Source organism: Macaca mulatta, chromosome 1 (genome assembly GCF_049350105.2).
Source record: "Macaca mulatta isolate MMU2019108-1 chromosome 1, T2T-MMU8v2.0, whole genome shotgun sequence".
Taxonomy (NCBI): domain Eukaryota; kingdom Metazoa; phylum Chordata; class Mammalia; order Primates; family Cercopithecidae; genus Macaca; species Macaca mulatta.
In genome coordinates, this window is record NC_133406.1 from 204328368 (window position 1) to 204339831 (window position 11464).

The 11464-nt window shown below is 49.4% G+C and overlaps 1 protein-coding gene across 1 annotated transcript; it reads left to right on the forward strand.

Annotated features, from left to right (window-relative positions):
• The first annotated feature begins 1227 nt into the window (after positions 1-1227).
• On the forward strand, positions 1228-10773 carry MRPS15 (mitochondrial ribosomal protein S15). The gene is made up of 8 exons (XM_015135485.3): positions 1228-1448; positions 1747-1791; positions 3428-3503; positions 4267-4315; positions 4789-4873; positions 7898-7956; positions 10166-10357; positions 10622-10773. The coding sequence occupies exons 1-8, from the start codon at positions 1331-1333 to the stop codon at positions 10757-10759; spliced, it is 762 nt and encodes a 253-aa protein (XP_014990971.1). The 5' UTR covers positions 1228-1330; the 3' UTR covers positions 10760-10773.
• Positions 10774-11464: the final 691 nt, after the last annotated feature.

An 11464-nucleotide genomic window follows, 5' to 3' on the forward strand; every position in this document is an offset into this window, starting at 1 on the left:
CTACCCTCCCACAGGAACTAAGAGAGAGAGCACTATCCTCCTTAATTATTACATTTCAAAGAGTTGGCTCCCAGGTCCTTGAGAAAAACATTCCGGGGTTGTAAAACTGGCAAGAGGTTTATTTACCTTTTTATTTATTTTTGTTGTTGTTGTTGAGACGGAGTCTTGCTCTGTCGCCCAGGCTGGAGTGCAGTGGCCGGATCTCAGCTCATTGCAAGCTCCGCCTCCCGGGTTTACGCCATTCTCCTGCCTCAGCCTCCCAAGTAGCTGGGACTACAGGCACCCGCCACCTCGCCCGGCTAGTTTTTTGTATTTTTTAGTAGAGATGGGGTTTCACTGTGTTCGCCAGGATGGTCTCGATCTCCTGACCTTGTGATCCGCCCGTCTCGGCCTCCCAAAGTGCTGGGATTACAGGCTTGAGCCACCGCGCCCGGCCTATTTACCTTTTAAGCAGTAGAAAAAGTATTCACAATTACAAGTTTTCTAAAGTAAATGCTTTCAGAAAAGTGAGAAGAAGGAGTCTTTTCCCTTTTTGCTCCAGGGAAAATTAAATTCTCTTTTTCTTCTAATTTGTATTCACCCTTACACCACTGTTTCACAAATAACATCACCGTTAAGATTTACTAAACGCTCACTATATACCATGTGCTCTGCATACAACTGCCTCAGTTAATCCTCTCAACAACCTAAAGGAGAGATATTGTTATTACTACCCCTACAGGGCCCACAAAGGTTAAGTGACTTGCCCACAAGATCACACGTTGAGTAAATGGCTGAGTTAGGATTCCAGACCAGGGCTGTACGATTCCAAACTCAACGACTTTAGTCTCCAGGCTACCAGGCTGCCAGAGACACGGCTGAAATCCAGTATTAGTTCTTACAGGGTCCCATCCTTGACTAAGGGACTGAGGGGTGGGGTGGAGAAGGGATTGGGTTGGGGGTAGAAGGCTACCGCAGGCGCCATGGATCTCCCACAATAACCCCGGCCCGAGGGCCAGGAATGTACTGAGAGATTAAGGACGGGATGCATGCCCTCCAAAAAGTGGCATTTTAGAATTTATACAGCACCCCAGCACACTGCTAAACGTGGGCACACAACCATCACGGCCCGATCACGCGCAGCGGGAACCCGGTCTCTGAGCTCCATCCCGTGTGTCGCGTCATCAGAGTCCCGCCGGCCAATCCATTCTCTCGGTCTTCGTCTGCTCCGGTATTGCAACTGCCTCCATTGATCGAGCCTGGGCCAGCATGGCGGCGCCCATGTAACCCGGCCCGCGCCGCAAAGGGAACGACGGCGGCAGCGCGGGCCCCGCGGGGGTTAGAGGTCATCATGCTCAGGGTCGCGTGGAGGGCGCTGAGTTTGATTCGGACCCAGGCGCCAGTCCTCGGGCTGCCGGGCGGTGGAAGCGCCAGGTTTCCTTTCAACCAGCGGGGCCTGCAGCCTCGAAGTGAGGAGCTGAGAAATGGGACGGCGGGCGTAGGGAAACAGGGTTCGGCGGCGATAGGGAATAAGGAAGGACAGCAGTAGGGGAGATGTACAGCGATCAGGATAAGGGGGAAAGGGCGGTTGTTGCGCAAGAGGTGAAACAAGGTGTGAGAGACAAGGAAGGGGTAGGGAAGAAATGGGGCAGCGGTTAGGCCCCGAAGCCCATAAACCGTGGCGGACTGACAATGCGAGAGGCCCAGAAAAGAATTGAGGGTGGACTATTTAAGGAGATGGGCCTCAGCCTTCTCTTTTCTGCGTAGGTCTCCTCCTCCAGGCCGCGCGCGGATATGTCATCCAGAACCCAGGTAGGAGTTCCTGAGGTGGGACTTGGGGCGGAAGAGAGACCTCCTGGAAGGCTGGGGTGGGTAAGGGGACCGATGTGGCGAGTTAGAGCCACTAGATGGGGTGAGCCAGAGGTCCTGAGCAAAAGACTCCACGTCTACCTTATACAAAGCCCTAGGCCTGCTGCCTGTATAGAGAGAGAGGTGTTAAGGGCGGGAGCAGGTGAATGAGTGAAAATGAGCTTGCCAGAGGGAGTGCATGGCTGGCACCACCCAGGCCTACCTAGAGTATGGCACTTTGTGTCTGCGCTTCTGAGATGCAGGATGTAGTTTCCCATTGCAACTCAGTATGTGTAGTAGTTAAGATCCTTCTTATTAGGTAAATGATATGGGGAGAGGTACTTCCTCTTTCTGATTCTTATTTCTAAAATGAGTGTGAAAGTATCGATTTGCAAGGATTGTTAGGATTCAGCGATAATACATGAAAAGCATCCTTAACACTGTGCTCAATTAAACATATTAGTAGTATATATTAGAATTTATTATCCGGGGCCGGATGCAGTGGCTTACGCCTGTAATCTCAACACTTTGGGAGGCCGAGGTGGGTGGATCACTTGAGTTCAGGAGTTCGAGACCAGCCTGGCCAACATGGTGAAACCTCCTCTCTACTAAAAATACAAAAAAAAAAAAAAAGCCGGGTGTGGTAGCGCGCGCCTTTAATCCCAGCTACTCAAGAGGCTGAGGCAGGAGAATCGCTTGAACCTGGGAGGTGGAGGTTGCAGTGAGCCGACCATGCCACTGCACTCCACCCTGGGTGACAGAGCGAGACTCCATCTCAAAAAACAAAAAAAGAAAAAGAAATTATTGGCTGGACATGGCCCCAACATTTTGGGAGGCCAAGGCTGGAGGATCACTTGAGGCCAGAAGTTCAAGACCAGCCTGAGCAACATAGCATGACCCAGTCTCTACAAAAAATAAAATAAGTAGAATTTATTGCTATTAATATGTTTGTGATATAATTTTTTTTTCTGCCTCCCTATCAGAACCAACTTGAGCTGTTACAGACAGAAGAGGCCCGTTAATGTTATTTGCATAGCAGGGTCTGACTGGAGAGGATAAGTCCATCCACCCTATGCCTCTTTCTCATCTCCAAGGGATAGCAGGGGTGCACACACCCAGACTGAGGTTCTCCTGTGATCTCTACCTGGTGCTTACATTTCAGGCATCGTACAGCTAGCTGCCTTTCCTCAACCCCCTTAATTCATTCATGCAGTCAGCCAGCAAGTGTTTGCTGAGTGCCTAGTCTAGGCTGAGCCATGGGTCAGACTATGGTGGATTCCAAAGGAGTCAAACTCTGTCCTGTCTGCAGGAGGACCCATCCTAGTGGGGGATCTGAGAACTGTAGAGCCAGATAGGTGTGTGAAAGGTGCAGGCACAGTGTAGGGTCTTGGGAAAAGCCACCTACTCCCAGCATGAAATATCAAAGCAGGTGCCCACAGAGTTTGCAGAGGAGAAGCTGAGCCCAGAGATATGCAGTGCTTTGCTTGAGACCCTGGATGTCCCTTCTGGAGTTGGAGAGTGGGTGAGAAGAGCCAGGTCTGGGAGGGTGGGCAGCGAGAGTTGACTCTGGGTGTTTTCTATCCCCATATTTATTTGACAGCCCAGCCTGGGCAGAATGATGACCCACCTCCTTCTACACTGCTCAAAGACTACCAGAATGTCCCTGGAATTGAGAAGTAAGCAGGAAGAAACCTAGTAGAGGAGGCAGGGGGCCTGGGAGGATTGTCGGGGAGTGGGAAAGACGGTGGCTTTGAGACTTGGCTTGCTGTAGCTGAAGCTTGATCTAGAAGGAGGCAGGGGCCCAGGTGTGGTGAGGGTGGGTGGTCAGCAAGGCAGATGGCACTCATGAAGCTCGGCTACTTGGGGGTTTTTTTGTACTCTGAACACCCTGTACCACTAGATTCCAAAGAGCTAACATACTTCACAGGTCTTTGTAGAAATCTCTTCTCTTGTTCCTCACAAAAGCTGTATGTCTCCATTTTATAAATTTTCAAGCTGCCCGGTGTCATACAGTTCTAAGGGGCAGAGCTAGAGTTTGAATCCAGGGCTGACTGACACCAAAGCCAGAGGCCCTCTGCTCAGCTCCTGTCCAGTGTGGTGGGAGCTCTTCAGTCCCTCCCACTGTGCAATTTAACTTGAAATGTCTCAAAACAGATCGAACCATGTTGTAGCTAAAATGGAAATCCTCTCCTTGGCCTCCCTATGATGAGACCGAAACAGTCGAGCTGACAGCCCCAATTTCTATAGTTTTCAGCCCAGCAAGCCAGATCCACACTGACTTTTAATTTCTGGGAAATGGCTCCCCACCTCCAGGGAGATTCATTTGCTACAGAAGGAATTTTTCAATCATCTTTGCTTTTCAAACTAAAATGAACCAGCATTGCTTTCCTCTCCCCTTCTCCCCCCTATGTCTGTCTCATTGCTGTGGTTTTTCCACAGGGTTGATGATGTCGTGAAAAGACTCTTGTCTTTGGAAATGGCCAACAAGGTGAGCAGCCTCTGCCAAGCCTCAGCCTCCCGCAGTCTTCTCCTCTGGGACTCCCTCCTACCCTGGTTAGCACCCCCCATCTCATGCTTCTCCAGTCACAGCACTTAGCCCATTGTCATTCTGTGTCCACTTGTCAATATCCCTAGACAGAGCATCTTCAGGGCAGGGACACTTTTGTTCCCCCACCATACCCCTAGCACCTGACAAACAGGTGCTCAGTGAATGAATGAATGAATGAGCAAGCTTTGGGGACATTCATGCAACAAGTCATTTCCCCTGTCAGTGGCTTTGGCTTTGGGCTCACCTGGATGTGGACAGCCATGTGGTTGGTCAAGGCCACAGTGAGCAGAGTGAAGTCAGGCCCTGAGCCTTATGGCCCTAGTTGCTATAACTGTAGCCAGGGTCCTTGAGGGGAAGAGGGCTAGTTCTTAGAGGGTGGGAGACTCCACAAATTTTCTTTGTCTCTTCAACAGAAGGAGATGCTAAAAATGAAGCGAGAACAGTTGATGAAGAAGATTGATGCAAACCCGGAGGACACCAGATCCCTGGAGGCTCGAAGTTGGTCGGGGACCCTTGGGGAGTAGGGGGTGTAGGGAAGCCTGCTAGCTGGGACCTGATCTAGGGCTCTTGTCTACAGCACATGCACATGGGCTTGGGAAAGGGAGAGATATGACCTAGGGCAATGAAAACGACCCTGTATCCCGAGCTCTGATGCTGAAGTCAATGCCCAGTTGGACCTTGTACCTCTGTGTGAGCTTGCGTAAGTCACCAACCCTCTCTCGGAGCACCTGCTTCCTCATCTGGAAATGGGGGAATAAGGGAGAGCAGAGCAGAGGTAATGTTACCCACCTCATGGCAGCACTGTGAGAGGCAGCCAGGGGATGTAAACACACCTTGGAAACTAAAGCTCACGATGTATGATAATAGTAAGACTAGACTGGGCGTGGTGGCTCACGCCTTTAATCCCAGCACTTTGGGAGGCCGAGGCAGGTGGATCACGAGGTCAGGAGATAAAGACCATCCTGGCTAACGGTGAAACCCATTCTCTACTAAAAATACAAAAAGTTGGCTGGGCGTGATGGCTCACGCCTGTAATCCCAGCACTTTGGGAGGCCGAGGCAAGCGGATCATGAGGTCAGGAGATCAATACCATCCTGGCTAATATAGTGAAACCCCGTCTCTACTAAAAATACAAAAAATTAGCCAGGCACTGTGGCAGGTGTCTGTAGTCCCAGCTACTCGGGAGGCTGAAGCAGGAGAATGGCCTGAACCCAGGAGGCGGAGCTTGCAGTGAGCCAAGATCATACCACTGCACTCCAGCCTGGGAGACAGAGCAAGACTCCATCTCAAATAAATAAACAAATATATAAATAAAATTTAAAAACAAAACAAAAAAAATACAAAAAATTAGCCAGGCATGGTGGCGGGCGCCTGTAGTCCCAGCTACCCAGGAGGCTGAAGGAGGAGAATGGCATGAATCCAGGAGGTGGAGCTTGCAGTAAGCCAAGATCTCGCCACCGCACTCCAGCCTGGGCAACAGAGCGAGACTCAGTCTCAAAAATATAAAAAAAATAATAGTAAGACTAACATTTACTGAACCCTCATGTGCCAAACAGACACCATTTTGCATTCCCAAGGGAATAATGTTCCTACTTTGGTTCAGGCTGGAACTGGCAGTAGTCCTCATTAGATGTGAGTGAAAAGCGCCACCATTTCCTTCTCTCGTTGGGTGCAGTTTCTCTTCATTGCCCACTGAGGTAGACTAGTGGACCTGCAGAGGGCCTGCCCACTTTCTTTCCTTTGCTATTGGCTTATATTACAGCCGCCTCCTCCTCTTCCACCCTCCTGCCTTCATTCTTTTCTTCTTCCTGTGCCAGGGATTAAAGTCTGGTGAGTTCATCTTGGATACTAAAACCCCACTGAGAACTGGACTCCAGGGTCCTCCAAAGCCCCTTTTGAGAAGATGAGTTTCAGTCCCCCTTGCCCTGCTGAAGCCCTGGGCTAGGGACCAGCTCAGCCACAAAAGGCCTGCTTATCTTTCCTCATCTGTTTCTTCATTATCACTACTGAAATCCCCAGGTTGGCAGGAACAAATGGCCTGGACTGGCAAGGTGGTTACTGGGGTCCTCTTTAAGCACAGGTTTTGATTCTTTTTTTTTGTTTTTGAGTCTGGGTCTCGCTCTGTCACTCAGGCTGGAATGCAGTGGCAGGCGTGAGCATGGCTCACTACAGCTCGACTTCTGGGACTCAGCAATTCTCCTACCTCAGGCTCCCGAGTAGCTGGGACCAAAGACGTGCACGACCATGTCAAGCTAATTTTTATGGTTTTGGTAGAGACAGGATTTCCCCATATTGCCCAGGCTGATCTCAAACTCCTGAGCTCAAGCAGTTCACCCACGTCAGCCTCCCAAAGTGCTGGGATCATAGGCATGACCACCACACCAGGCCCACAGGCGTCACTTCTGCCTTTCCATTAATAGTCAGTTTTCTGAATGCCAGTTGCTTCTAGCATAGTGTCTGCTCTAGAGAACCCCTCAGGAACCAAGGCCCATCTTTCTGTGTTATTCCACTCTACACCTAAGTTGTTGTGATGGAGCCATGTGGTCAGAGTCAGGGTTCCCACTGCACTTTCTGCAGTGCTCCCAGAACTCAATATGTGTACTGGGAAGGGCCTGCTGTCGTGCAGCCTCTTTTGGGGCCAGCTTCTGCTTTTGCTCCCATCTTTGCAGTACAGGGGGTAAATTAAACAAGAGGATGCCTGAACGAAGGATATTCTGGGTTCTTGAGAGACAAGTGGGAGCTGATAATTCTGAAAATTCATTAGTCAAAGCATGGAGATAAAGGTGGCAGCAGGAAGGGGAGAGGCAAGGAGTAGACCCGTGACAGTTTTAGAATCTTATTTGCGCCAAAGTACTTTACTGCATTGGCTTGGACCTCTAGAACAATGTTGAATTGTTAACCATGATAGCATTGTATCCTAGTCTAATTCCTTAATTGAATGGCTAGTCTTACCATTAAGAATGCTATTTGCAGCTGGGCATGGTGGCGCACGCCTGTAATCCCATCACTTTGGGAGGCCGAGGCAGGTGGATCACTTGAATTCAGGAGTTTGAGACCAGCCTGGCCAACATGGTGAAACCCCGTCTCTACCAAAAATACAAAAGTTAGCCATGCCTGGTGGCGGGCGCCTGTAAGCTCAGCTGCTCTGGAGGCTGAGGCAAGAAAATCGCCTAAACCTGAGAGGCAGAGGTTGCAGTGAGTCGAGATCGCACCACTGCACTCCAGCCTGGGCAACACAGCGAGACTCCATCTCAAAAAAAAAAAAAATGCTATTTGCTATGATTTTTGGATGATATCTTTATAATATTAAGGGATGTCCCTTCCTTGGATTTTGCTTTTTAAAGGAAAGGTAACATCTAAGATAAGCCTTTGAAATCTTGAAATTCAGAGTGCTTTGGGATTTATAGAGAGCTGTACAGAGCATTGGTGATTGTTATTCCTTGAGTTCTTAAAACGTAACCCAGGCCTGGGCCCTTCCTTCCTCTGTGCCCAACTCTCATCCTCTGTGGTTTGTGGTTTCAGTTGTTGCCTTGTCCGTCAAGATCCGCAGTTATGAAGAACACATGCAGAAACATCGAAAGGTAAACTCTGGGCGTCATTCGCAGTTAAACAGCAGCAGCCTGGGGGAAAGGGGTCTGGAGGGGAAGGGCTCTGGGTCCAGAGAAGGAGGCTTAGAAGCCAGTGGGCTGTAGCACCAGAGTGCCCACCCCTCAGCTCCTGTGGGAAAAATGCTTCCCTCCTGCCTTCAGAGGACTTGGAGCCTTACAAGACCATGCTGAGTGTCACCAGCGGTTAAGAACACAAACTTTAGAGCATGTTCACTATGTCTGGCACATGCTGAGTGCTCAGTAAATATTTGTTGAATGCATGAATGGAGTCAGATTGCCCTGGGTTCAAATCCCAGCTCTGCCACTTGCACTTAACTAGCTGTGTGATGTTAGCCAGGTCTCAGCCTCAGTTCTCTTTTCAGTAAGATGGAGATCATATGAATACCTGCTCACAGGATTGCAAGGATTATGTGAAATAATAGTAATAGGCCAGGCGCGGTGGCTCAAGCCTGTAATCCCAGCACTTTGGGAGGCCGAGACGGGCGGATCACGAGGTCAGGAGATCGAGACCATCCTGGCTAACATGGTGAAACCCCGTCTCTACTAAAATATACAAAAAACTAGCCAGGCGAGGTGGCGGGCGCCTGTAGTCCCAGCTACTCGGGAGGCTGAGGCAGGAGAATGGCGTGAACCCGGGAGGCGGAGCTTGCAGTGAGCTGAGATCCGGCCACTGCACTCCAGCCTGGGCGGCAGAGCAAGACTCCGTCTCAAAAAAAAAAAAAAAAAAAAAAAAGAAATAATAGTAATAGCCAATGTGATGCATATAAAGTCTTTAGGCCCTGTGCTAAATACTTCACATGTATGCATCTTCTTTGACTCTCATGACTGTCTTTCTTTCCCATCTTAATGAGGAAGAATCTAGTCATGGAGTGATTAAGTTATTCCTCAAGGTAGACCCGCTGGGAGGTGATGTGCTGAGACCTTGAAACAAGGCAGTTTTGCTCCGAGGCTCATATTCTTTTTTTTTTTTTTTGAGACGGAGCCGCGCTCTGTCACCCAGGCTGGAGTGTAGTGGTGCGATCTCGGCTCACTGCAACCTCCGCCTCCCAGGTTCAAGCAATTCTCCTGTCTCAGCCTCCTGAGTAGCTGGGACTACAGGCACGTGCTACCACGCCCAGCTAATTTTTTGTATTGTTAGTAGAGATAGAGTTTCACCTGTTAGCCAGAATAGTCCTGATCTCCTGACTTCATGATTTGCCCGCCTCAGCCTCCCAAAGTGCTGGGATTACAGGCGTGAGCCACCGTCCCCAGCCATATTCTTAACCATTATACCATATCTCAGCACAGTGTCTGGCACAAAGCTGCTGTAATTAGGCAAATGTTGTTATTTTCTTTTTCTTTTTTTTTCTTTTTTTTTTTTGAGACCGAGTCTCACTCTGCCGCCCAGGTTGGAGTGCAGTGGCGCCATCTCGGCTCACTGCAAGCTCCGCCTCCCGGGTTCATGCCATTCTCCTGCCTCAACCTCCTGAGTAGCTGGAAGTACAGGCGCCCACCACCACGCCCGGCTAATTTTTTGTAGAGACGGGGTTTCACCGTGTTAGCCAGGATGGTCTCAATCTCCTGACCTCGTGATCCACCTGCCTCACCTCCCAAAGTGCTGGGATTACAGGCCTGAGCCACCGCGCCCGGCCAATGCTGTTATTTTTAATAAACACATGATTGTGAATACCGACTAGTCCAGCACCATGCCTGGCACTTCAGTGTTCCCTGGAGCCTGCTTCTTAGAGATCACAGTTTCGCTTATTTGGGGTGTGGAACAGCAGTCCTGTTGCAGAAGTCCCTCACAGGGCAGCAGCCAGCTGTGGGTAGGCATTTCCAGGAAGAGCACAAGGCCTTCCCTCCTCTCTACCCCAGCTGACAGTTTGCTAAGCTGTGGAGAGTCTGAGTGGGTGGTGTAGGAGAAAGAGCATGAGATTTGAAGTCAGACCAATAGATAGAGATTCAAGACCCTATCTCAGCACTCACAGTTCTAAGGACCTTTTGTGAATCAGATCACATCTTTAAACCTTTGTTTTCTCATCTGTAAAATGGGAATAACATGACAATACCTCCCTCAGAATTGCATTAATATTTGCATAAGATTACTGAGAAATTTCAATGAAATGATAAAATGACCATTGTTTGTTAATGTAAACAATAGTAACACTTATATAATACTAAAAGTAATGCGAATCTCTTACAGGACAAAGCCCACAAACGCTATCTGCTGATGAGCATTGACCAGAGGAAAAAGATGCTCAAAAACCTCCGTAACACCAACTATGATGTCTTTGAGAAGATCTGCAGGGAGCTGGGGATTGAGTACACCTTCCCTCCTCTGTATTACCGAAGAGCCCACCGCCGATTCGTGACCAAGAAGGCTCTGTGCATTCGGGTATGAGTCAGAATTGCTGCTTTGCTTGGCCCCACTCAGGAACTGGGATGGAGGAAGCAGACGGGAGGGGTCATCTGTTTCTGTTAGAGGCATGGAACTGGTCCCAGGCCCTGGAATGGATCCAGGGAGGTCACAGGAGGCCACCAACCCCATGGAGAAAGGCTGGGGTTACCATCTGGGGGAGATAGTTCCCACCCCACCTGTTCCAAGTCTGAGGTTTTGCACAGGATTACAAGGTCTTTTTCTGCCCCTTTTCACCCCCAGGTTTTCCAGGAGACTCAAAAGCTGAAGAAGGAAAAAAGAGCCTTAAAGGCTGCAGCAGCAGCCCAAAAACAAGCAAAGCAGAGGAGCCCAGACAGCCCTGCCAACACTGGACCAGAGACACTCAAAGACAGCCAATAAATTCTGTTTAATCATTTCTGTCTGTCTTGAAGAATGATAGGAGAGATGATGGGGCTCTTTTTGGCCTGAGGAGGAGGAGGAATTTATTCTTTCATTCAGCTCTGAGATCCCAGAGTTGTCTGAGGCAGAGTCCCTGCCTCACCCACCAGAGGACACACACTCATGACATGCTTCCCACATACTCATACAAACAAGTACCTGTCATCCAGGTGACGTGTGTCAGTGAGGCAAGACAGAGCACTTGACAGCAAAATGGAAGTGTGGCCGGCTGGGTGGGAAGAACTGCTGTAGGAGCTGCCTTCTGGACTGGGTCCTAAAGGATGAGTAGGAAGGAGTTCACTATATAGAGACAGAAAGGGAAGGCCTCCTGGGCAGAAGGAATTGCAAGTACAAAGGCAAGGAAGTCTAGAGAGACATGCTGTATTCAGAGAACGGGGAGAATGAGAAATAAACCTTGAAAGGTAAGCTGAAGCTGAGGTGTGAGAGGCTTTATATGGTAAGCTGAGAAGATTGTACACTGTCCACTAGGGAGTGAGGAGACAGTTCAAGTTTTAAAACTGAAGGAGTGATGGTAGTAACACATCTGTGTTTTAGATAGTTAAGCAACAGCTGTGTGGAAGGTAGGAGGAGAGATCACAGCAGTGTACTGGGGCTGGGGGATATCAGTGTTCACATAGAGAATCTGATCAAAACTACAAGTCCTAT